Genomic DNA, 27,219 nt, shown 5'->3' with positions numbered 1-27,219 from the left:
GCAGCCACCCCCTCAGCTGGTTGTATGACCACCCGGTAATTACTTACCAAAAAAAAAGCAAGACATCTAACTAACCCTTCATTTCCCAAACCTCGTTGGCACAGAGAAACCCCAAATTACAAACGCCTGAGCCAGGCTTTCAACCCATTTCCTCCCCCCACATCTGCGCGGTCTCTCCTCGCCTTCCGCACTCGTGGGAATCCTGAGGTCCCCACAGCGACCCCCAGCCCCCACCCCATTGGCCCGGAAGGGGAAAGCTGGCCGGCGATTGGCAGGCTACTCACGGAGGGGTTGTGAGGACAAAAGGGATATGAGGATGGTTTGAAAGTGTACGAATGTGAGATGATACCAGATTCTGCTCTCCTTCACTCCCTCTTCCCCACACACAGACAAGCTCAAAATAGATAGATGGATGGATGGATGGATGGATGGATGGATGGATGGATGGATGGATGGATGGATGGATGGATGGATGGATGATAGAGATGAATGAATGAATAAAACAAATAGTGTTCCTTAACTTCACAGTAGAACCAGGCAGGGCTGAAGCCAGGTGAATGTTTAGACTAGAGTATGGCCGCAGAGAGCCAGGTGGCCTGGGTCCAGGTCATGATCTTCTGCTTATTAGATTGGGCAAATCACTTATGCTCTTTTTTAGCCTCAGTGGCTCCTTTTGTGAAATGGGGATAATGTTAGAGCTTACTTCCTCGGGTGGTTATGAGATCCTGCAAGGGAAGCTCTTACCTTGGAAGCCCTACAAGGCTCCCGAGAAGTTAGCTCTGAGTAGTCTCCTTCTTACTGTTTCATTGCCTGGTTCTGAGTCCAGAGCACCCCAGAGGGAGAGAAGACTCCCCCGATAGGCAGTAAAAACAGGTTCAAGGCAGCAACTGCAAAGCGTGGGGGCACCCAGAGGTTGGTTGGTTTTCAGGGCCAGGCCTTGCAGAGGGGCTGGCTGGTGGAGGGTTCTGGGAGGAGCTAGCACTAGGTATCAGCAGCTCCAAGGAGGAGGGTGGTGGTGGTGGTGATCACGAGTTTTGATATTGACGTCCCTCTTTAATCTTTTCAGGCTGGCTGGCCTCAAATAAGATACTCCACGGTTCTGAGTCTTAGTATTTCATGGGGAAAATGGAACCACCCATTGTGGTGGTTAATTTTGTGTGAATTTGGCTAAGCTTTAATACACAGTTACCTAATCAAACACTAATCTAGTTGTTGCTGTGTAAGTATTTCATAGATGCGGTTAATATTCACAGTCAGTTAACTTAAAGAGTTCACCCTTGATAGTGTGTGGGGCTGGGTAGGGGACTCATGCAGTCAGTTTGAAGGCCTTAAAAAGAAAACCGGTTTCCCAGAAAAAAAAACAGTTCTGCCTCAAGATTACAGCATACAAGTCTTGACTGACTTTCCAGCTTGCCAGCCTGCCTTATGGACTTCAGACTTGCTAGCTCCCACAGTATTGCAGCAGTTAATTTCTTAAACTAAATATTTCATATGTAATATATTTAATAATGTATAACATATATTGTTATATATTAAATATATTATCACAAATATATATAATCTCCTATTAGTTCTGTTTCTCTGGTGAACCTGGAGTGATAGACTCACTTTTTAGAGTTGTCATAAAAATTAAAATCAAATAACCATTTGAATGAACCCAGCACCTGGTAGACTATTAAGCGATTTGAAGGGAAAATAATACCTTTGTTCCAGTTCTGTATTGCTGTAGACAAACCAGGTGGAAAGGTAGCAGCTTAAAATAATAACAGTCCATTAGTTTGCTGACAAAATCTGCAGTTTGGGCTGGCCTTGGTGGGCATGGTTTAGCATAATCTGAGGTGGCCCAGCTGTGGCGGGACAACACACTTGTATGGCAAGGCAGGTGGATCCTGATTGTGAGCTGGGAGCTCGGCTCCGGCGGCTGGGCAGAGCCCTGGTTCCTCTGATTGTGTGTGGGTCGCTCTGGGATTTTGCTTGGGCTCCCTTTCAGCATAGCACCTAGGTTTTAAGGATGACCATCCCAAGAAAGAGGAAGTGGGAACTTCCAGTCTCTTCAGGCCTGGGCTCAGAAACTGGCATAGTGTTACCTCCACTTTGTTCTACTGGTCAAGCAGTCACGGAATCTACCAGACTCAAGGGGAGCATACTTAGACCCCACCTCTTCCTGGGAAGAGTGTCAAAGGATGTGCAACCATCTCAAATCTACTGCAACTTGACAGTCTTCCCTTTTTCTTTCTTTTTTTCTTTTTTTTATTTCTGGGTGCCATGGTGATGAATTAATTCCACTTTTGCAAAGGATGTAGGGTTTCTCTCAGGAGAGCATGGGCAGAGAGACAAATATCCAATGACTAGTGCTTTATCAGAGTCTGTCATAATCAGTCTCTCTAGGTCTGATTTAGGGTGGAGGGTGGAGGCATCCTATGGCATCCGCTTCCCTGGAACCTCTGGGGCTCCAGTCCCCAGCTCTCTCAACCCCATGCCTTTAAAACAAGAGGGAGGAAGCAGGGAGAGAATAATTAGGATGCAGGAAAATCAGTTTTAGCAGGTGGCCCTGGTTAAGTGCAATGAGCATCTCAGCCACTCCCAATTCCCTGCCAAGGTCTGTTTGTTTTTCAAGAGGACTCCTGCCTGGGTGTGTGGAGTGACTGTTGTTCTGCATTATTAGGTTAATAAATGATGGGTTGCGGCACTCTAGGTGGGGAGGCAGGAGAGTGGGGGCGGCAGACCCAGGCATTGCCATGGCAACTACCAGGCCCGGATGTGTGCTGCAGGGCCCAGGACAGAAAGGACACCCAGCAGGAAGGATGACTTCGGCAGACAGACTGCAGACCCTCCTGGCTGGATGTCACTCTCTCTGCAGAAGGCTTCCGTGGTGCTGTATGGCCGCACCCAGCCACCCACCCACATCCTCAGAGTCAAAACCAACCCCCTTTCTGTTGCCTCCTTCCATATCCTCCCCAGGTTCATTAGCTCCTAATGTCACTCAAAGCCAAGCTGGCCTTTCAGGCAGGCTGCAGGGAGAAATGGGGCCTAGATTCATTTAGTCATTCAAATGTTTGACCTGTCTTGTCTGTGTGTGTGCTCATGCACTGCCCCCTCCAGCAGAGGGCAAAACAAGCCCAGGTTCTCCCTCAATGCAGTGTCTAGCGGCTGTGACAATCATACAAATTCCCAGGCATTACAATTCTAATGACTAAATGCACTGAACTCAGACCTTGATTTGAATTCCAGCTCTGTCACCTGCCAGCTGCATGACTCTTGTTCTTTGGCAGCTCTGAGTCTGTTCTTCAGTGGGAAAGTGGGGATAATACCTTGGAGGGCTGCTGTGAGATGCTGACAAGGCAATCCACGGGAAGTTCCCTGCACGGTGCCCAGTGCATAGTGGCAGCTTTCGGGCACAAAGCACCCACCCTCCTCCCCCTTGCTCAGCACCCAACCCGTCATTCAGAACTCAGGCCACCTGCTGTGTGCAGAGCCCTGTTCCCGGCTCCTTGAAGACCAACCATTTGGGCCTCACCTTTCCGAATCCTTGGCCAGGTTAGGATTAAAAGTACCCAAGGAATAGTCAGGTTAAGGTGGTGGGAGTGGGTGGGGGGAGATGCTTGCCCCAGGAGTGCCAGGGGGGCTGCCTGAAGAGCTGGGCCTTCTCTCAGTGGTTCTCCAACTTGGGTATGTAGCAGAAAAACCCAGGGACATTGCTAAAACTATAGATTTGCAGGCCTCATCCCCAGGCGATTCTGCTTCACTGGGTCCAGAGCAGGTCCTGGGAATCTGCTTTTCACACGCACCCCAGAAGTACCAGTGCAGGTGTCCTGCAGCTCACCTGAGAACTACAGCTGTGAAGAGTGGGGAGGAGGTGGGCGTGTGGTGACGATAGGCGAGGTGTGTCTCGGAAGGAGGAGCAGAGACCAGGAAGTGGCTAGGCCACGTGTTGGCAGCAAAGGTGTATGGGGTAGGAGCTGCCTGGCTCCCTTCGGACCAGCCTCTGCCCGCCAGCACCCTCCACTCTCAGGGCCCAGGTCAAAGCCCACCCCCACCCAGAGGCTTTATCACAACTTCCCCTCACTTATATCTCTGATTGCTCTATAGGTTGGTCCATATGACTTTGGGTTCACTGCTTTCTCTTCTCTCCCCATATAGGTCTTTGTCCAGGGGGTGTGTTGGGGTGTTGGTGGTTAGGGTGTGACAGTAATGTCCAAATATGATGTTTCTGTTTTTTCATTTCTTCCTTCTTTCTTCCGCCCTCCTCCTCCTCCTTCTGTCTCCTTCTCAGTTTCTCTCTTTCCCCCACCACACGTCTTTCTTTCAGTTATCAAATATTTATTAAGTGCTAAATACTTGTGCAGCATTGTTTTAATCACCATGGACCTAAAAAGAGGTAAAGGTGGGCCTCAGCTCCTGCACCTGGAAGCTTGTTAGAGGTGTACGATTTCACACCTGCTACAGACCTGTTCTTTAAAAGAAGCTGCATTTTAACAAGGTTCTTGAGAGATTCACGTGCATGCTGACACTTGAGCAGCTCTACAGGGTTTTATATAAGCATCACCTGGTAGTTGTGGCAGGCAGATTGTCTCCTCCCCACCTAATCTGTGACTACGGTACCTTTCATGGAAAAGAGGAATTAGGATAGATAATGGCTTTAAGGTTGCTACTCAGCTGATCTAAAAATAGGGTGATTATCCCAGATTATTAGGGTGAGCCCAGTATAACCACAAGGGCTTATAGGTGGAAGAGGCAGGAGAGTCAGAGTTTGAGAAGGAGATCTGATGGCAGAAGCAGAGGTTGGAGTGAATCCATGTGGCTGACTTTGAGGACGGAGGAAGCAGCCACGAGCCTAGGAATGCAGGCAGCCTCTAGAAGTCAGGAGAGGCAAGGAAATGGACTCTCCCCTAGGGCCTCCAGAAGGAACACAGCCCTCCTGACACCTTGATTTTAGCCTAGCGAGATCCACATCAGATCCTTGACCTCCAGGACTGCAAGATAAGAACTTTGCATTGTTTTATTTTCCCCAAAGTTTAACAGGTTTATTGAAGGTGACTACACAGAGAAAGTAGATGGTGGAAGGCAGGTAGGAGAACAAAAGGGAGAAAGAAGTGGAAGCCTGAAAATGGCTCTCACTGGGGAACGAGTGGAAAGAAAAAAAAAGTGGCTCCGGTTCTTTGTTCTGGGAGCTGTGTTTTAAAGGTACAGTGGGAGGGGAGGGTGACCCCTAGGTGGTGTGTCATCCCTTGATTGGTTGGGGGTTCACTGACTTATGACGTGGTTGGTTGCTGGGTTCTGACATGCTGCTGTGTCTCTCAAACATTCTGCAAAAGAAGCTGAGGGACCCCCGGTTCATGGAGTCCGTGTTAAAGATTATTTTTCTGAGACCTGACATTCCTGCCTTTTTTTTAAATAGAATTAAATGAAGCTGGGATTGGTTTTGAGTTACTGCCTTAGCTTAGCTCGAAGCAATTTTTTAGAAGGAACAGGGGCATTGTGTTCTTTCTTTGGCTACTTCCAGCTGAGTTTGGGTGAGGTTAAAGGGGAGAAATTGCTTTGAGCTGAGTGGGGCATGACTACTTGGGTTTCTGGGCACCTTCTATTGGAACAGGTTGATAAGGATGTCTTTGCTACAACAAAAGTAGATTTTCAAATTTCTGTTGTAGCAGGAGTATGTTTTCAGAATTTTGCTGTTTGGTCATAGCTGCTGTTGATCTGTGAATAAACTTAACCAGACATTGTAAGAGGCAGGGGGCTAGGAGGAAAATGAATAGGAGGATAATTAAGGGCCCAATGAGGGGGAGCAGAATAGTTTGTAAAGAGGTGGAGAAGAATGAAAGAAAATTTGAGAGAAAATTTTCCAAGATGAATTTCCATTTGCTGTTATATTTGCATAAGAGTGGCCTCTAGAATAACCTCTCAACTTGATTTGAAATCTCTTAGCCCTTGAAACTCTATTTTTCATCCCCCTTTTGGTCAGTTCATCCATGATGTCAGGGCCAGTTTCATCCTTGGAGCTTATGTTTCACAGTGTCAGGATCAGTTATGTTCCATGATGCCAGAACTAGTAGTGTTTTGCAATGCCAGGGCCAGGCTTATACTCCTGGAAATTATATCCCACATTGGGGGGAAGCTCAAAGTTTGGCTTAGAGAAAGACCACATTTGAGCAACAGCAGAGATTTTCTGGTTCTTAGGTACTAATTTTAAGTAGGTTTAGTTTTACTATTACAGAAATAAGTTTTATAAGAGCAAGCCTTAAAATTGAGGCCTTGGCTTATTAAATTGGGGAGCCCCTTTTTCTTAAGAAAAATGTTAAGTTTGCTTATCTGGGAAATTCCTAATAGTTTTATTTTTCCCAGTCCCTCAAGGGACCTTGCAGACACTTTTTCATTTTCTGCCCTAAATACTCTGAAATACAAGGTATAAGACACAACATAAGTTGCATATAACATTAAGATTTTGTTTCTTATTCTAGGTTCCATGTTAAATAAAGCTTAATTAGGCTGTTTAATTCACTATTTTTCTTCTATTTCACATAAAAGTTAACCTTGTATATTGATTTATCTTGGTATTAACCAGATTAGTTTCATCACATCTTTAATTAGAGTTTGATGTCTTTTGGTTTTTTTTTTTTTTTAACCATTGTTTTGTAGTCTCATGCTAATTTTCAGAGCTGGTAGACTAAAATTGAATTTCAGGTGTCACACAGACATTTAGAGTGCCAGGGAATTACTAGGCTATATAGAGAGTAAAGAACCTCAGGATTTAAAGATAACAAAGTTTACAATATAAGCTCTAACCTTTATAAGTATCATTCAATGAAGATCTCTTTAGAAACAAATTGCCAGACAGCTGTTTCATGTTACCAAATCACAGCAGAGGCCCTGCTCCCTGCTCTGCTCCACTAAATGTATTAGAGCAGAACCCTGCAACTGATAATTTGGCTGTTTCTCTGATCTGTAGCTTTTTAAAGAATAGTTAAAACTATGAGTAGCAGTGATGTAGCTTTCGCAGTATGATTGTGAAAACCTTGTGTCTGATGCTCTTTTATCTACCTTGTCAACAGACCAGTAGAAATATGGAATAAAAATGAATAATAGGGGGAACAAATGTTAAAATAAATTTAGTTTGAAATGCTGGTGGTCAGTGAAAGGGAGGGGTGGGGAGGTATGGTATGTATCAATTTTTTTTTCTGTTTTCATTTTATTTCTTTTTCTGAATAGATGCAAATGATCCAAGAAATGATGAATATGCAACTATGTGATGATACTGTGAATTACGGATTATGTATGTAGAACAGAATGATCAAAATAGGAATGTTTGCGTTTGTTACGTGTTTTTTTGATATTAAAAAAATTAAATTAAATTAAATTTAAAAAAGAAAACTATGAGTAGTAACACTATACCATTGCTTAACATTGTACACATTAGTATCAGGATATAACATTGACAGTGAGAATATTGTTAAATTTTTAGGAATCTGTACAGTGTCCAAATATATGAATATTTTGCTCATTTAAGTTTAATCATTAACAAGATAGAAAATCCCTTTTAAGGATTGTAATACTTCCCAATCATTTTTTATGCAATAGTTGATTTTACCACCTTACCTATACAAAGTAAAACAACAAACTATTTGTAAAATTTTTCCCTAACAGTGAGAAGACTAATCTTATGAAATAAAGGATAATGCCAATATAAACATTAATAAGGATATTATTCTGATTATTAGACACAGTACTTGGATGATTAAGAAAAAATGTCTTTCAAAGTATTTTACATTAAGAGCATACTAACAATCCATGTTACTAGAATATAGAGAAAATTGATTTTAGTCTTGTATGAATACTCAGCTTAACACAAAAACTTTACTGTTTTTGAAATACATGATAAACAGACCTATTAAATTTTGGTTAGCACTGATTATGACAGACAGAACTCATTTTCATAAACTCCTTCTTGAGAACTCTCTATAATTATTCTTTGACAGACAGAATTCATTTTCACAAACTCCTTCTTTATAACTCTCTACAATCATTCAGAACTTAAAATTAAAAATGATTATAACAAACAAAATTCACCTCCTCCAACTCTCTATTACTTTCTTTACCCATTCAGGGTTTATAGTCTACAATGTAGCCCACAAATGTAACTGTGTATTATACCAGATAAAACCCATTTCTTTAAACTCTATATTACTTTCTGTATCCATTCCACCTATAGTTTTTATTTATTCAGACTGCACATAATCAGAAATAAATTTGATAATAAACTTACAAAGCTTTTGAACCAGCATATTTTTCCTAATAACAATATTTATGAAAAGGAAAAGAGACAGAGATATTATAAAATAATGGAGGAAGGGAAGAAATTTATGCTTGGGTTTAGAACATAGCCAGGCATCTATATATTTTATACCTAGAACACATAAATGATTACTTTATAGTATATTTTAAATCTCTCAGTCCAATTCAGAAAAAAATTCAAACATTTTCTCAATATTTCCAACTGCCAAACAATGCCAGGAATGTGTTAATTCACAAAATTAAGTTATGGTTTTTAAAAACTAGTTCAGAGTCCTATTTGCTTAAATGCTACTTTCTTATTTGCAGGTTTTACACATGTCAGTTTTATGAAGATTTTAAATCATTTCTTATCTCTCTCTGCTTTTTAAATTCTTCCAGCATTTTTATTTCTTCGTTAAGACTGTTTTATACCATGCCCTGGTATAAGTACATTCTAACTAGAATATAAGCTTTTTAAAGATTAGGTTTTCTCTATTTATGACAGCATTTATTGACAAAAATATTCTGATTGATATTAACAAATCTGCTATAAATTTAGATTATTTCATGTACTGAGGTAAGAAATGGCCAAATTACTAAAAGCCAGATTCTTTGAAATTCAGGTAAAGTTATAAAAAACCCATTTATATTTTTATTAAACATAATTGATTTCTTAAATAGAATATTTGAAATATTAGCATATTTTTAATTTTATTATGCTTTATATAAGTGTTATTATTAATGGGTACATTGCTCAGTTTATGCAACCTGTTAGGCTACTTTAAGAAGAATTTTGAGAATATACTTATAATATTAGTTTATTTGTTAGTAAGGCAAACATATCTAAGCAGAATAAAATTGCATTTGTTCAATTCAAAATTCATCATTCAATTCCTTTTATTCTTATAATATTCAAAATTATGAAGAACATTAAAAGTATATCGACTATTAAGTTTTGGGAAATATACTGAACTCATTCAATTTGTCTCAAGTTTAAACTTAGGAAAACTTCTTAATTGTTTGCACAGACAGAAAGATATCAGGATTTGGGGGGTTGAAAGTTTTAGGTAAGGGCCATGGAATTTTGAGAGTTTCTGTGCTTTTTAAAAAATTATTTCCAATTATTAAATCTATTTTATTGAAAGTTGTGACCAGGACCATTGGTAAAAGGTCTTTGCTTTTTCCCAGAGGCAGCTCTTTGGCAGTTTTCTGCTGCCTTAAAGAAATTTTAAGGATGGTTTCTTTCTAATGTCGCATTTTGTTTACAGTAATTATAAAACCAAAGTTTTTGAATCTTGCTATTTGAAGTTCTTTTTTTATTTCAGATGTATCAGTTTATATATTTATACCAGACACCTAATTATTTTTAAGCAGTTTAAATAGAGCTCATTAGAAATTTTCTTATTAATTTGCTCCTATCATCCAGTGGTATGAGATTATACATTGAAATGCATATAGATAAAAATAGGAAATCTATGATTTTGAAAGAAAAACAAACACAGAAATACTTTTGAGAGGAACAAATAAAGGATTGAATATGTTATTTTATCCCATTTTTACTTTTTGCAGAATGCTTTTAACTATATATCTTTAACTTTAGCTATAATAGTAGCATTTTCATTTTAAGTCATAGTGAGGTTAGATTATATTACAGAAATAAAGCCTTTTTATAGACTTATAACTGAAATTTAAAAAATTTTTAATACAGCCCAAAGGTTTTCTTTTTAAAAGAACTTCCATAATTAGTAACCAATTACAAACATTTGACTAATACAATGTAGGAACATACCAATTAATAATTAGACTGAACACACTAGCTAATAAGTAGGTATTAATTGATTAAAACAGACATTAGTTTCTACTATACCCTGGTAATACACTGGCTATCATTAAAACAGGTTTATTTAACTTCATTGAATACTAATTAATTGTTGAATTACCTATCTTTTTGGAGTATAGTCAACAGACAAATTTAGGCCAGGACCTCAAATCCTGTATAGAACACACACTGAATACATTAATTAACAATTAGGCATAAAACACATCACATTAACTTAACAATTAGCAATAATTTCTTAGGCTTTGACAGGGGGATTGTCAGTGGGATTAAAGAAGGAGAAGTGACTGAAGGATGCCTCCTTAGGGAGAGGGGCAGAAGGCTTAGAAGTTTTTTTTATGAAAGACTCCTCAGCATTAAAGAGATTTGTTGAGGGGCAGAAAGCTTAGAAGATTTTTTATGAAGGAGTTGAAACCATAGAGGATACAGCAGCACAGAGAAGGTAATAAATTTATTAAGCTTGGGAGCAGGGAGCAGGAGTTTTTTGGACCAAGTGCTAATTGAGAGTGCCATCTTGTGGTCAACGTTTTTTTGTTGTTGTTGTTCTAAAGGGAATTGTGGAAGGCTTAAGAAGGTTTGCTGAGGGAAGCTTATATGAGGCTTATGATCAACGTGGGGATGTGAGGCTGACACATGTAGGGGCTTTGCTTGTGGGGAGTTCATGGCCAGGAGGCCAGGATGCCACATAAAAGCTGGCCAAGGTGTTTCCTGAACATTGGACAAAACTTGGGGGAAATGCTCCCTGAGCATTATGGGAGGGGAGCTCAAGTGAGACTTAAAGACCTAGATCCACGATCCTTCATGACAACAAAGCAGGCATCCATGCTTTATCCTTGGGGACCAGGGAAGAACATGCAGGTTTTTGTTCAAGGTGTCCCCTGAACTACTTTGACTGTTACATGAAAAAAGCTCTTGGAGCTGGAGAGGTTTGACTGAGTGCTCAGATTTTTCAGGCTGATAAAAAAATGCTCAGGGAGCTGGCCGGGGCACCATGTTAAAGCAGGCCCAAACACTGTGGGGCAAGCCATCCACGGGACACAAAACTCTCAAGGGGGATGGGCCACGGTGGCTCAGCAGGCAGAGTTCTCACCTGCCATGCTGGAGACCTGGGTTTGATTCCTGGTGCCTGCCCATGCAAAACAAAAACAAACTCTCAAGGGGAAGATCTAGGTAGAAAGACATCACTTACCTAGGGCTGAATTAGTTGTAGACATTTGAGTGCTGTGAATGTAAGTTGGCATAACATTAAGATGGTCTGAGCTGGGAAACTCAAGCCATCAATTGCATGGAAGCCTAAATGACTGTGCCGGTTCAGGAACGGAGGGACTAGGAGGCTGTCCCATCACCCAAGGGGCCGGAAAGCCGACCCTCAGGCTGAGCTCCATTCTCGGGTTTTGGCACCAGATATTAGGCATGGAGTCATTAAGGAATCCACATAAGACAGTGGGTCAAAGCTATCAGGTCGATTGAAGGTGAGAACAGGGAGAAAGTAGGTGGAAGAAGGCAGGTAGGAGAGTGAAAGGGAGAAAGCAGGAGGGAGCCTGAAAATGGTCCCTGCCTGGAGAGCCAGCAGAAAGAAAGAAAAATGGCTCTCAGAACTTTTTGTATTGTTTTAAGGCACATAGTTTGTGGTGATTTGTTGCAGCAACCATGGTAAACTAATACAGTGGTCAAGAGCCCTGTCTTTGGAGTCATGGCCCTGGGTTCAAATCTTAGCTCTGCTATTTACCAGCTGTGTGGCCCTGGGCAAGTTGCTTCTTGCCCCTGAATCTCAGGTGTTTTGTCTATAAAATAGGGGTGATCCCTGACTCATAGGGTCAATACAAGGCTTAACATAGAAATATTTATTCAAAATAATACAGTATTTGTAAAAATACTGGTACAGAGCACCTGTTCAACAAATGGTAATGACTGTCCTTCTTGATTCTAAGCTGCTCCAGGCTCTTCTCACTAACCCCACCAGGGCCTTGGCTCCAGGCACTTTGGTAAGTGCTCTGCTGTTCCTCCTCATGGTTCTCATAGCTTCCAGCAGAGCCATCCTTAATTTTCACCTGACCAATTTTGAACCTGGAATAGTGCAATGCTGACAGGTGTGCAGGTGAAATTTGCATCAAGTCCTTCAATGTAGGTATGTGTTTAAGTGTAAGCTTGCCACCTCGGAAGGTCAAGGCTGACTTTTAAGACTCCAGGCAGTAAAGGTCCTGGCAGTCAAACAGCAGATGGCTTGTATTTGTGAAGGCCCTTGGGGAGCCCCTAAGACCTTTGTCCCTGCTCACCCTAAATCAATGGAGTAAAGTTATGCTCCATAACACATGCTTTACCAAGTTGGCTGCCCATCCTTTAGTCCTGTGTAGGTTGAGTCAGACAGTGGGGGAGGACCTGCTTGCCTGAGGGAGTGGTGCCATCAGCATCACCACTGCATCCTCCTAAAACTTGTCGAGGACAAGTGCCAGGCCCTTGCTAGGTCTCATCTTTTTTATTCTTGCCCTAGTCCAGGTCACCCAGCCTGAAAGTAGCAATGCTGGGACTTAATATCTGCAATTGGACCCAGAACCTCTGCTCCTAACCTCCATCCTGTGTTGTCACCAAGTGATCCTGGGATTGCTCTCATGTGCTGGAGGCCTTGCATTGTACCACCAGTTCAGGGTTGACTCTGGAGCCCTCTCTATGCTGTCTCCCTGGGAAGTCTGGACCTCTGGGAAGCCTGGGAGTGCTTGAGTGCCTCATGGCCTCAGGCTCTGTCCCCTCAAAGCAGCTCCAGAGAAGCTCAGAAAAGTCCACCAACCCTTCAAAGCCAGGTCCCTTGGGGCTGCCATCCAGCAGTGGTCTGCAGTGCCATCACTGGGGGAATGCTACCCATCTTCTCCACATCTGTGGTCCTCCACCCTGACTGCACGTTAGAATCTTCCAGAGAGCTTTTGCAAACATCAGTGGTGGCTGCTCATGTCCAGCAAATGTGAGTTAAATAGTCTGGGGTGGGGCCTGGGCACTGGTATTTTTTTAAAAGCTCTGCAGGTAAATTTTAATGTCTGTGGCCAGGTCTGAGACCTGTGGACCCAGATATTGGTTGCTAGGGGATGAAGTGTAGGGGGTTGGGGGTGGGAGTGAAAACAGTCCACTTTTCCCCCTCCTTTCCTGCTACTGGGCTGTTCTTGCTGGTACCTACACTACCGCAGTGACCACGGAATATTCTAGTACCTGAGTATATGTCTGAGTGTCTTGGTATGTTGTAGATGCTCCGTAGTGTTTGAGAGATCGAATTTGCCCAGCTCACCCTCCTACAGTTTCCTAATCCCCTAGGGTCCCGGCCCCTAATTTAGTCTCTTAACACTTCCCGGCAAGGTTGCTCATGGACTCCCGGGTGTGTGGACAGCGCCTGGCAGCGCGCTCCCGGCCACGAAGTGTGGAGGCAGCAGCCGGCTGTCCACATCCCCGTTGGCAAGCGGTTCCTCGGCAACCACCCAGCCCACACCAGCTCTGAGTTCACATGATTCTGCCTCAGCTCAGGAATGGGTAGCCTCCAGCAAGGGATTTTCTAGCCTGAGCTGGGAGGCTTGGTCTACGGGGAATCGCCGGAGAGGAAGCGCAGGTCCTGGCGGCGGCGGGCGCGCGCATGGAGGGTCCGCGCATGGAGGGTCCGCGTGGTGGGTTCAGTCGCCACCCTCACGCCCAGCGCAGCGCTGCCGGAAGCTGCTGTCAGAGGTCTGAGGGCAGAGCTCAGCAGGGGTTGGACAGAGGGGCGCTCATCCCAGATTCCCTCCTCGGAAGACTTCCCTCCGGGCTGACTATAGGGCTGCGCACTCGGCGTCTGCTCCTCAGTTGGCTGCAGAAGCGGCGCCGCGGTCCTGCGATCCAGAAGCGCCCGGAGACCGCGGGCACTCGGGCGGTCCAGCCGTTTCCAAACTGCGGGAGACCCCACGCGTGGGTCAGGAAACCAGCTTAATAGCTCATGACCTGCATTTAATAAACGAAATAGAAAGTATCAGAGTGAACGGCAAATATTAAGGATAAGTTTGTTTTCCGGTAAGTTTCGTTTCTTTTTTATATTCACGTGTGTATGCCTGCGTGTGTATCATGTCCGTGTGTGTATCGTCTGTGTGTGCCGGTTCACAACCTAAATATATTTCTTTCTATGGTTTATGGTCCAAAAAATGCTTAAAGGCGACAGAACACCTAGATCCCTGGGTTGCGGGTTTAGATCCCGGCTTCCCCCCCCCCCCCGCCCCCCCGCCCCCTTACCGTGTGAACTTGAACACCTGGTGTAGCCTCTCTGGGCCTGCGGTTCTGTAAAATGGGTTAGCAGTGCCAGCCACGCTCGCTCGACCCTCGGGGACTTATGCGCCCAGCTGGGACAGAGCTTTGAAGCGATGACAAGGGCTTTGGAAATGCAATTCAGTATTGTTATTCTCAGAGTTAAGCTATTTGGGGGAAAGTTGGGAACCGTGGAAAAAACGCAGCCTGACTGATACTCCTTCCCCAGGGCAAAATACTGGCAACCGCTGAAATGAGCACTTTAAGAAAATGGAACAGACTTGTGTAAAGTGGGTAGAGGTTTGACCAGCTAAAGGGGAAGGGAAACTGGGCAGGCAGGAAACTCCCAGCACCATGAGTAACTGTGTGAGCCCTGTGTACCTTGCAGGAAGAACGGGCAGGGATGGAGAGCACCGCTATGTACCAGCTGAAATCCCACCTTCAGGCACACCCACCTCACTGCTTTTATTCTTGACTTGGAATGTGCAAGGGACTCCTAGAGATGGTCCTGCTTATGTCTAAGAGTATTTCCTTCCTTTTTAGCTTTTAAGAATTTATTTTTTAATTATAAAACATGCATGCTCTATTTTGCAAGCTGCGGGAATGAGATATACCAGAAACGTAATGACTTTTAAAAAGGAGAATTTGTTAAGTTGCTTGTTTACAGTTCTAAAGATATGAAAATGTTCAAATTAAAGCAAGGCTATAGAAATGTCCAATCTAAGGCATCCAAGGAAAGATACCTTGGTTCAAGAAGACCGATGACATTCAGGGTTTCTCTCTCAACTGGAAGATTTGTTTGTTTGTTTGTTTCTCGCATGTGCGGGCTCCGAGAATTGAACCTGGGTCACCGGTATGACAGGTGAGAATTCTACCACTGAGCCACCCTTACACCACTGGGTTTTTCTCAACTGGAAAGGCACTTGGTGAACTTGGTGACATCTGCTAGCTTTCTATCCAGGCTTCTTGTTTCCTGAAGCTCCTCCAGGGCATTTTCCTTCTTCATCTCCAAAGGTATCTGGTTGTGTGGGTTCTCATGATTCTTGTGGTTCCATAGCGTTTCCCAAAATGGTTCCTTCTTAAAGGATTCCAGTAAATTAATCAAGGCCCACCTGGAATGGGTACAGTTACATCTTCCTCTAATCAAAGGTTAATGCCCACAATTGAGTATGTTACATCTCTGTGGAGATAATGTAATCAAATTTCCACATTACATGCTAAATAGGGATTCAAAGAAACGGCTGCCTCTACAAGATGGATCAAAATTAAAACATGGCTTTTCTAGGGTCCATAATCCTTTCAGACCAGCACAATACGTAGCATAAAAATCATTTTTAGCCATTTCGAGTGAACAGTTCTTTGACATTAAGTTCATCGACAGTGTTGTATAACTTATGCCACTACGATTTCCAGGCTATTTTCATCAGCCTAAACAAAACTCATGCTCATTTAGCAGTAACTCCCCATTCCGCCCTCCGCTCCATGCCCATCCCCAGTAACCACTGTTCTGCTTCTGTCTCTGTGAATTTGCATATTCTGAGTATTTCATATCAGAGAAATCATACCCTTCCTTCCTTTCGGGGGCTTAATTTCGCGTGGTCATTAAAGTCTTCAGAGACCTTCATGCTGATTAGCATTTGTCTCAAGTTTCCTTTTTGGTTGAGTTGCTTTGTGCATATTATTGTCACTTGCTTAGCTGGATGATCGTGTTTGGCTTTGAGGCCGTGATGCCATGTATTGATTCTCTTCCCCACCCCCTTTAACCTTGGGGAACCATGGGCTGGGCACAACAGTAGGTTTTCTTCAATGAATATTGAATACCTGGATCACTGTGCAAGGTATCCTCCAGGTGCAGGGGGTTTGCCAGGGACAGCCCAGGGGGATTCCTAGGTAGCAGCCTCTGTAAACCTGGTGGAGCCTGGAGGTTGAGCCTGTCTCTGAGGGTGATTGCTCAGAGACAATCTGGTATAAAGGGAAGCATGGCCTGTCTGAGTTCAAAACCTGGCCCTATCACATTGTAATTCTGCCATCTTGGGCAGCCTTCTTCATCTCTCTGAGCTTTACTTTTCTGATGTGTAAATGGGTCTGGGAATGATGTTGAAAAATAGAGAATGAGTGTGGCAGGTGGAAGATTTTCAGCAGACGCGGGTTGGTCATTCTGCCCCATGGGCGATTTTCCATTTACAGAACATTTGTTGCATCCACTGTGTCCTTTGACTTCTGAGAAGCAAGATTCCTATGGAGACCAGAAAGAGAAGGGACATTCCTTGCAAGGTGTAGTTTCCGTGTGGGGGTACCTGCCCTCGAAAAGTGAATGTTGTTGGGTGGGACAGCTGGCAATGATGAGACATGGGGAAAGAAGCTAAGTCTCTGAATAGCTCAGGCAGTTTGAGCAGGTATTGGGCTATTGGGAAGAAGGCCACGGCAGCTCCTCCTTTTCACTTCTCTGGTTCTGTTGATGATATCTCCACACTTCCAGCACCTGACTCCAAAACCAACCACCCATCCGTCTACCTACCCACCCATCCATCCACTCCCTGATGTACCTGAAGGAGGCATCCCCTCCTCCTTCTCCTGGTCTTAGCATATCTGTCACTGCTTCAGGAAGGCCTTTCCTAACCAATTTAGGTCACATCCTATTAATCACCAAAATATCCTGGGTTTTCCTTATGAGCCTGGTTCATTTACCTTTGCCCTTCTAGGACACAGTAAGGACCTGGAGGCTAGGGATCGGTGTCTAATACAGTGCCTTTCACTTAGTAGAGACTCGGTAAGTATTTGTCATATGAATGAATGAATGGGTGGATGGATAGACAGGTAGATGGGCGATTGGGGAGCAAGCAGAAGGGTTTGAAGTGGGTGGCGGCTTGGTTAGATTTGTGTGTTAGAAGATGGCTTTGAGGGTGGTAAGAGGGAGACAGGAAGTCTGAGAGGAGGCTGTCGCCTTGGTTCTGAGGAGAAAGTCTTGACCAAGCCCATCTCAGCTGCTGGTGAGAAAGCCAAAGAGGGGAAGGATTTGGTAAATATTTAGAAGTTGGAAATAGTTGTACTGAGTACATAACTGGATGTCATGGATGAAGATGAGAGAGGTGGCTGAAGGTCAACCACCCAAAATGAGTGACAGGGTAGGTGGTGATGGCCCTTCCAAGAACAGTGTAGTAGAGAAAATGATGGGCCCAATGTGGGCTTCATTGGGCATGAGGTCCTATGAGGGGGCAGGAAGCTCGTTATGTATCCTTCAGCCTAGACTGAGGTCTTGGAGTTGTCAAAGTGTCAATGGGTTGAAACCAGAGACAGGAGTAAGAAGACAGAACCAACATTTACTACATGAGGGAGGAGTGCCCATAGCACCTGCCATACCCTGGCTCATATAGTAATTTGTACATGTGGCGTACCAGTCTTTGGAGACTTCAGGTTCCCTGAGGACAGGAGCCATGTCTTGTTTATCACTCAGTCCCCGATGCCTAGCCATGAACATTGTAGACACTTCATAAATATTGTTGCATAAAACCCAGAAGCCCTGGAGTCTTGGACGAGCCACTTCATCTCTCTGGATACAGCTCAGCTTCCTCATCTGTAAAATGAGGACATATCAGGGCCATGGTGAAGAGCAGATGAGAGGACAGACGTGAAATGCTCTGTAAACTATAAAATATTTTGCAAATAAAAGGTGTACATACTCTGACAGGTTAAAGTACTATTTCAGAACCTAGATCAGTCTAGAGATCCACCGAGGACTTCATTCGTGGCTTTGTACCATGAGGTTCTGTTAGGTCTCAAGTTCCCCTTCCATCCATCTCTGCTCCCCCTGTCTTGGGCAGTCGTGTAGGGCACGTGCTCAGGAGCTGAACCCCAGACCTCCAGACTCTCCTGGTACCTTGCTACTCAAAGTGGGGTCCATGGGCCAGCAGCATCAGCATCACCTAGGAACTTGTTCAAAATGCAAATTCTGGACCCCATCTCAGAATTAGGGAGTCAGGAACTCCGAGGTGCGGCCAAGCAATCTGTGTTTCTACAAATCCTCCATGTGATTCCGATGCATGTGAAGTTTGAGAACCTCTGCTCTAGGCTAGCGAAACCCTCTTTTTTGTTCCAACATGAACTTAGGAGGTGTTTTAATCTAAACATAGTGAATGTTTCTTTTTGGCTCTGAAGGCTGAATCTTCCTGACTTCGGTTCCCAGAATTAGCCTTTTGTTGGCCTAGGAAAGAGGAAGCTGTGGCTCATCTGCCTGGTCCCCCAGCCTACACATCTGCACACTCACCACTAGTAAACAACAGGCTTCAGACCTGGTGACTCCCAAGGCCTTCCCAAGGCCTGACGGGACATGTTCTCGTTGCGGCTTCATTTGCCCTGTTTTGTTGACACTCATGGGCCTGGTTCATGAACCTTCCTGCCATGGTGGTGGTGGGGAGGGGCGGGTATCGTGGCTGCCGAGAACCTGAGATAAATCCAGGGACGTGGACAGTCTTTTGGGCGGATGGCCAAATGTCATGTCCTCATGTGTGAGCCAGGAGAACGGTTTGGACCCACAGACCTGGACTTGGGAGTCAGAGAGAGGAAGGTAGGCGTGAAGAGGGCACGTGGGGCAGAATTCTGCCTCACGGGGCTGCAGGCATAGTTTAGGGGTTCTGGGCCATAGCTCCTTCTCCCCTTCCTCTCACCACCAAATATATAAAAACGAAACAACACCAACAACAGGTAAGCGTCCCTGCTTTGCCACCATCAGCACCACCGAGATTCTAGGTCAGTGCCCTGGATGGGACGGGCAGGCGAGTCTGCATGGGAACCCCTGTCTTCTGGAAGCCAAGTGTGGACGGCATGTGGCCTGGGGAGGTGGGGCGTGGGCCCCGGCTGCCTGGACTCTGAGGTGGAGCCTTCCTTCCTCAGCCTGACTTTGGGCCAGTCACTTTCTGTTTCTGCACCTCCATTTCCTCACCTGTAAAATGGAAGGTAAAGTTCATTTACTCATTCAAGAGATATTTATTGAATTCCTATGGTGTGCCAGTCCCTGTTCAGAATGCTGGGCAGACAAAGCCTCTACCCTCTTGGGGTTTACATTCCAATGGGGAGACAGATCATTAGTAAGCAGCAAATAAATAAATGAGAAAAATCTTAGTGATGGGAGCTCTGCGGAGGAGTTGAAAAGGGTGATGTGACATCACCGGGAAGGAGGCTGGTTTGTGTTCGGTGTTCAGGGAAGGTCTCCTGTGACCTGGCAGAGAAGGAGCTGGTTGTGGGGTGGGGGGAGGAGCAGAGGGCAGAGAGGGCTGCGAGAGAACAGCAGGGGCTGACCCAGAGGCCTCAGGCGGCCCGAGCCAGTGGGGCTGAAGCCTGGAGGGTTGGCCTGTGTGGCCGAGTGTGGCCAGTGTGGGCCAGTGGGAAACTTGAGGTAAGGAGAGAGCAGGAGGCAATGGGGTGAGATCAGGTGGGGCCTTGTGGGCTCGTGAGGAGTTTGGATTTTATTCTAGGTGTGATGAGAAGCCATCTCAGGGTTGTTTTTTTTTAAAAGCCATTTTATTGAGATATATTCGTATACTGTGCAATGCAAGCAAAGCGTATAATCAGTGGCTCACAGCATCATCTCATAATTGTGCATTTATCACCACAATCGATTTTAGAGCGCTTTTGTTAAAAAAAATCCTAAATCATCCCATACCCCCTTTCCTCCTCTATTATTGACCCTTAGCATTGGTATAGTACCTTTGTTACTGTTGATGAAAGAATATTAAAATATTACTGTTAACTGTAGCTCGTAGTTTGTACAATTCAGTGGGTTTTAAGCAAAAAGAGGAGGATCTGGTTTGCATTTGGAAAGATTGCTCTGGCTGCCATGTGGATAATGGTGAGGGTGTGATGGGGACAGCTCGGGTCGGGACAGCTGGGGAAGGGCAACTGGGGAGGACAGCTCGGGTGGGGGGAGCTTGAGAGGACAGCTGGGTCGGGAGGAGCTGGGAGGAGAGCTGGTGGGACAGCTGGAGTTGGGGGAGCTGGGGAAGAGAGCTGGTGGGACCGCTGGATAGGACACTGGGTTAGGAGGGGAGTTCTGGGCAGGGGAGAGGAGGGTAGCTAGGGAAAATGCTATAGGGCATTGGAGTCTAGGTGAGGGAGGAGGGTGACTGTGAACCAGATCTATGGCTGTTGGCCCATTTTCAAGATGTTTTTGAAAACTATGGGCCCTTTTCCAAGGAAAACGTCACATACTTAAATATTTACGAGACTGGGTATGTAATTTCAGGAGAGCCTCTCAAGTTAATCCTCTGTGAACCCCAGGACAGGAACTGCTGGGCTGGAAGTCCCGGACCCCCTCCCCACCTGGGTGCACCGGCTTCACGGCAAAGCCGAGGCTCTTGCAGCCTCAGGGCCAGGTGGGAGCCACCCGCAGGAGGGGCTGGGGGCTGCAGGAGGGAGGGGCCATGGTCAGCAGTCTGATGAGACCCAGGTCATGGTCGCTGAGGGGTTCCCTTCTGGGTCGGTGAGTCCAGGCTTGACTTTGTGAAGAGACGGCCAAGGGTGGAGTTGATCTGCAGGTACCGCACAGCAGCCTGTGTGAGCAGACCGCACTCGCTCAGGACTTGCAACCATTAGACCATGTATTCTCAAAGTGGAAGTGTAATTGCCCTCAAGGGAGCAAATATTGGTTCTTGGGTGGTGGTGCGTGAAAAAGTCCTGGATAATACACTGCTGCGTATCCTGGATAATACACATACCTAAAGAGCTGTGCAGTGTATCTGTGGTAGTAAAATATCGTGGGGGGTGGGGGGGGGGTGGGGGGAGTAGTTAGGAAAAAACATCTGCAAAGTCTCCTTGATAATGAAAAGCCAAGCTTGAGAAGCACTGATTTAAACACAGATTTTTTTTCATCTGAGAGAGAAGTGTTAAATCCACACAGCAGCTCCGGCCTTTGATTTTGATACACTAATCTATAACGTAGGCCCACAACAGAAAGTTTTATTCAAACTCATCCAAACTTACTTGTGTGTGTACATGTATATTTTTTCTTGTAAAATCCTCAACAATACAGACTTTGCACTAATTTGAGTCAGGTGACCATTTTTTCTGCCCTCTCTGTATACTTTCCCATCCATCATTATATGGGGTCCTGAAGATGACCCCGAGGGCAGGTATTTTTATTTCCCTTTTACAGGCCAAGAAACTGAGGTTCAGAGAAGGTAAGTGACTGACAAAGCCCGTATGTGGCCGACCCTGGCCTCGCACCACGTCTCTTGGCCCCTGGTCTGAGGCCGTCCCCCACACTGGGCCCCCTGTGCTCTGCAGAGTTGAACAGAGGGAGTGCCTTGCAGTGAGCCTCTGGGAGCCCAGGCAGTGCCCTGCAGAAACCTCAGCTGTAGTTGACTTACCAGGACACATTAGGACGTGGGCAAGGTTGGATCACAGTCCCTCCTGGGGCTGTTGACTGACTCCTGTGAGCAAATAGAAAAAATGTGAATGATACTTTTTGCCATACAAGGGGGTGACTGGTGCCCTCGCTGTCCATGGGGGTTGGAGATGATCTTTATCTTGAACCTCCATTGAAAAGCCAGGCTGGGGATGTAGTAAAATCTCCAACCAGGAGATTTTAGGCCAGCCTTACCTAAAGCTGCAACGAGGGGCCAGGAAAATGAAAAAGGGACAACAGAAAAGGCAGGGAAAAGGAATGGAGAGACAAAGCCAGGTTTCAGTATCTTAGTGTGTGACCCGTTCACCAATCTTCTAATTGAGTTGAGGTTGGTCAGCTGATACATCTAAATTAAATGAGTAAAGCACTGAGAAGTGCCTGACATGGTAGGTGCCGCGTGACTATGTCAGTGTGAGCTACTGTTATGCTAAGTCTATCTGGCCTTTGAATTGCAGCGCTCTACCCACCACTAACAAAACCCAGCCCTTGAGACAACTTGAGCCCCATTCCACAAACAAGATGGCGGCCAGAAGACTTCCCAGTTCTCTGAGCCTGTGAGGGGTGAGGCCCCCTCCTCGCAGCCCAAAGATGAGGAACATCACAGAAGCCAACATCTCGCAGACGAGCTGTAGCATCGACCACACCATCCACCAGACCCTCGCCCCAGTGGTCTATGTCACCGTGCTGGTGGTGGGCTTCCCAGCCAACTGCCTGTCCCTGTACTTCGGCTACCTGCAGATCAAGGCCCGGAACGAGCTGGGCGTGTACCTGTGCAACCTGACGGTGGCGGATCTCTTCTACATCTGCTCGCTGCCCTTCTGGCTGCAGTACGTGCTGCAGCACGACAACTGGTCTCACGGCGACCTGTCCTGCCAGGTGTGCGGCATCCTGCTCTACGAGAACATCTACATCAGCGTGGGCTTCCTCTGCTGCATCTCCATCGACCGCTACCTGGCCGTGGCCCATCCCTTCCGCTTCCACCAGTTCCGGACCCTGAAGGCGGCCATCGGCGTCAGCGTGCTCATCTGGGCCAAGGAGCTGCTGCTCAGCATCTACTTCCTCATCAACAGGGAGGTCATCGAGGACGAGGACCGGCACCGCATCTGCTTCGAGCACTACCCCATCAAGGTGTGGCAGCAGAACATCAACTACTACCGCTTCCTGGTGGGCTTCCTCTTCCCCATCTGCCTGCTGCTCGTCTCCTACCTGGGCATCCTGCGGGCCGTGCGCCGGAGCCACGGCACCCAGAAGAGCCGCAAGGACCAGATCCAGCGGCTGGTGCTCAGCACGGTGGTCATCTTCCTGGCCTGTTTCCTGCCCTACCACGTGCTGCTGCTCGTGCGCAGCGTCTGGGAGTCCAGCTGCGAGTTCGCCCAGGGCATCTTCAACGCCTACCACTTCTCCCTCCTCCTCACCAGCTTCAACTGCGTGGCGGACCCCGTGCTCTACTGCTTCGTCAGTGAGACCACCCACCGGGACCTGGCCCGCCTCCGCAGGTCCTGCCTGGCCTTCCTCAGCTGCTCCCGGACAGACCGGGCCAGGGAGACCCGCCCGCTGAGCACTCCCGAGGTCTCTGGGAAGAGCAGGGCCCCCAGCGAGGAGCCCGAGTTGCTAACTAAGCTCCATTCAGTGTTCCCGACCCCCGACCCGCCGGATGAGGGAGGCGCCCCCGCCACGAGTGGGATGGTCTAGCCTGGGTCACTGGGCTTGCGCTTGCTAGCCGGCTGGCTCCCCATATTGCCCGCCACATATGTCTCTGCTGGAAAGAAATGGCCTGGGCCCCGGCAAGCTGTCTCTGGCTCTGGGAAGTCTGCTTTAGCTTTGCGGGGGGTGGGTGGGGGGGTGGGGGTGCGGGGCGGGGGTGTACGGGGATTGTTGAGTGTGGGGATGGGTCCATCAGCTCATGGGCATTTCAGCTCATTGGCATTGTCTGCTGCCAGCTGGGAGACTGTGGGGCTGGGATGTCAGGGAGAGACCAGTGAGCCGTCACCTCCAGCAGGTTTTTAAGGAGAAGCTGGGATGGGGGTGGGCAGAGTACAAGGACATGGGGTGGGGGTTGGCAGGGGAAGGTGGGTGCTGAGTGGGTACCTGCCACAGTCCTCCGATATCACACCTGTTCAAATGCACCAGTGTTGTGTAAGGAGGGACATGTGAAGCTGTGTTGTCATCATTAACACTTGAGCATGATGGGGTGGGAAAGTAGATGAGTCAGGCTCGGAGGCTGGATGCATGGAAAGGGGGGGAGCAGCGCTGGGGTATAGGGGGGAAGGGTGGACATGGTGGGGGAGTGGCAGAGGAGACCCAGCTCCAGCTGCATGGAGCGTTTCGCAGGGAGAGTTGAGGTTCTTTTTTTTTTTTTTTTTTTTAATAAAGAGCTAATCAACGATATTTTATTTTGGGCACTTATGCAGCATCTCACAGATCCTCAAGTTTTGAGGTAGGTTAAATATTAGCATCGTATGTTACAAACTAAAACTTAGTCTGCCTGAATTTTATGCTATCTGTCACAAACCACAGCAGAAGTCATGATCAAGAATAACATGGACTTTCTGACCTTTCAGATTAATCTTCTCAGATGTGTGAATTTAATGGTGATAGTGTGCAAAGAAAAAAAAATCCATAAAAAAAAGACCAGATATTATAGAAATTCTACTTTGGAATATTTTGTAATTCTTACATTGATTCTACAATGATGATGCTTTGGAATTACCTGCCTGCTGTCATTATAAATACATTTATATATTACTGATCCTTAAAACTACAAATGAGCACGTTACTGATTTTGTCCTGTTTTGCTGCCTTGGGGAGTGAGGAGATTCATCTTTAATTGGGCATCTCCGGGCCAATGGGCTGGATGGAATCAAACCCCAGGTCTTCCCAGGGAGATGCGTGCAGTCCTTGAAAAATCAGTAACTTGGAGATCAAAGATCATGAACAGGGGCTTGTGTTAGTTTGCAAGCTGCCAAAATATGATATACCAGAACTGGAGTGGATTTTTTAAAGGGTAACTTAATCATTTACATGTTTATAGTTCTAAGTCTATAAAATTTTCCAATCAAGTCATCCAGGGAAAGATACCTTAATTTAAGGAAGGCCAATGGGGCAGGAACACCTCTGTCAGCTTCCCTTGGCTCTCTCCAGGTTCTGGCTTGCTTAACATCTCATGGCAATGTCTGCTGGACTCCAAACATCTCCAAACATCCATGTCTCTGTTCCCCACATATCCACATCGGTGTAGCTCTGCTGTGAAGTTGCTGTCAGCTCTGAGGCGTCTGTCATTTTCTCCCACGCTCTCTAAAATATTTCCTCTTTTAAAGGATTCCAGTAAACTATACAAGATCCACCTTGAATGGGTGGAGTCACGTCTCCATCTAATCAAAAGTCACACCCACTATTAGGCACGTCACGCCTCTGTGGAGATAATCAAAAGTATCCAACCTACAGTATTGAATGAGGATTAAAAGAAACAGCTGCTCCCCGAGATTGAATCAAGATTAGAACATGGCTTTTCTGGGGTACATAATACTTTCAAACCGGCACAGGGCCTAAAGCTCAGAGTTCCCTATACAGATTCTCCTTAGTTACTCTCTTGTTTCCATCTTCCCAGAAGCACCAGACTGGAAGCCCGTGTGTGTGTGTTCGTGGTTATAATGTTGGGGTCCCCATGACAGCTGTCTGCCAAGACACTGAGGTTAGAGTCATGTGGATGCTGGCAGTGTCCCCTGAGCAGAGGGGCTCAGGGGAAAATCCCCGCCATTGCTCCTCATCCATCCACCACAGTGGAGGGTCTGTCAGTCTCAGGAGGAGCATGACATTCTCCCCAGGCTCTCAAACACAACAAAATATGCCAACCATACACTCTGGCATCTTTCAGCCCAAAGGCCTGCGGTTTAGCTCCAGTGAAGTTTAATTGGTCCCTGTGGAAGGAGAGGGAGGCCTGGACACCCCTTGTCTCCTCCTTTGTTCTCCTACCTGCTCCCACCTCACCCATCCGGAGAGTGTAAGCGGGTCTGTGGGCCTTATGGCACCCAGGGGACTGGCCACCATCTTTTCTTCTGTACTGGAAAGTTGAATATAGGGCTCATCTCTCCTGAAACTTTGTGTCTGACCTCCCCCAACCCTCCAGACTTCTCCTGTTCAGTTTCACAACCAAGCTTCCTGCCCCTGAGTGCTATCCCCTCAAATCTCCCTGGCAGCAGCAGGGAGGTTGCATGGGGGATCCTTTAGCCTCATCCTACTCTTCCAAACCCAGGGACTTTTGCTTCTACAATGAGCCAGTTTCAGCCCTTGTCCCAGTGACCATACCAAGGACCAGAAGAGCTTCTTTGCTGCTCCAGGACACCTGCCTACCTTTACACAAATTCTAGTCCTTTAGATTTTCTGGTGGATGGGCTAAGGCCAGTTCTGACCACCCAGGGCATGCCCTCAAAAGCGTGAGATTCTAGTTTCTTGTATCCGAATGGTTAGGTGGGTTCAAGCCTGTGGAAGGACCAGGGGCAGGGGAGGTGGAAGCTTGTATCAGTAGAATAATTCCATAATCTGTTGAGGGGATGCCAGGCAGGACTCCCTTTCTCATTCTCCCTTCCCCTCACCTCCTCACCCTCCAAGGTGTTAATCCTTTACCCTGAGTCTCTTAGCCAGAGGCAGATAGTCCAGGCTGAGTGCACCCCAGGGAAGAGTGTTTACTGGGGGCCTTTGGCTTCGACTGTACAGCCCTTGTCTCTACTCCCTATGGAAGACTTCTGTCGACATAGAGAGGTTCTGTCCCCATTCCTAGAAGAAGAAGTGACAGGTTTGAAAGTGACAGAAATGTCTGCACAGACAGGAAGAACTCCCCCAGCCCTATCTAGAATCTTACTGAGCAAAGGCATTGGCTGAGACCTCTGCCTCTTCATTCCACAGTATTCCCCCATTTTGACCTTATCCACTGTGATGAGCTGAGGGGAGTTCCATTTACTATGAAGAGTTATATTTTTATATTGTCCTCTCTTTTTCTGTCAAATATACATGTGTTGGACTGTGCACGTTGGATTTATATAGCAAACTTCAGTCAAATCAAGAAAAGGAGCCATCCATACCTGGGGAATATTGCAGTCCTTATGGGGGAGACGGTCTTTCAACACCAGGGAAATCTAGAGGCCCCTTGAAACACTCAATGGAGTCAGGAAGGTCAGAGAAACCTCACACAGACCAATGAGGGGATTTGCCCTTCTTTACTACTACAGCAAGTAGTAAAGAAGGATGGAACCCTCAAGTGAAGTAGAGTCTTCTCTCACTCCTCTTGAGATTCAGAGTGTCATCCAGCCCTTTAGCTCATTGTCGTAATCCATTCTGGGACTTAACTTGGCTACCTCCCTTTGAGGACAGAGCCCAGCCCTGTGGTTTGGAGAATATCGCACTCTCTATCCTTGGCCATATGAGCCTTTTCTCTGCTGGATGGATCCTACCCAAAGCAAGGACAGTT

At 46.2% G+C, this 27,219-nt stretch overlaps 1 protein-coding gene across 4 annotated transcripts in view; it reads left to right on the top strand.

Moving 5' to 3' along the window:
- Positions 1-23,560, top strand: part of GPR68 (G protein-coupled receptor 68) — a 35,478-nt gene extending 11,918 nt beyond the window's left edge. For 2 of the 4 annotated variants that reach the window (XM_077123344.1, XM_077123345.1), the window contains exon 2: positions 22,211-23,560. In XM_077123344.1, the coding sequence (XP_076979459.1) occupies positions 22,344-23,447 (1,104 nt within the window). In that variant the 5' untranslated portion in view covers positions 22,211-22,343 and the 3' untranslated portion in view covers positions 23,448-23,560. Of the gene's footprint in view, positions 1-12,596; positions 13,174-13,897; positions 14,129-22,210 lie in introns of those variants that run through there. The other 2 variants (XM_077123346.1, XR_013160428.1) reach the window with 2 other exon arrangements.
- The last annotated feature ends 3,659 nt before the right edge of the window (positions 23,561-27,219 follow it).

The sequence above is a fragment of the Tamandua tetradactyla genome, chromosome 12 (assembly GCF_023851605.1).
Source record: "Tamandua tetradactyla isolate mTamTet1 chromosome 12, mTamTet1.pri, whole genome shotgun sequence".
Lineage (NCBI taxonomy): Eukaryota > Metazoa > Chordata > Mammalia > Pilosa > Myrmecophagidae > Tamandua > Tamandua tetradactyla.
Note: the sequence above shows the minus strand (reverse complement) of the source record. Positions and strands in the feature narration are given on the sequence as shown.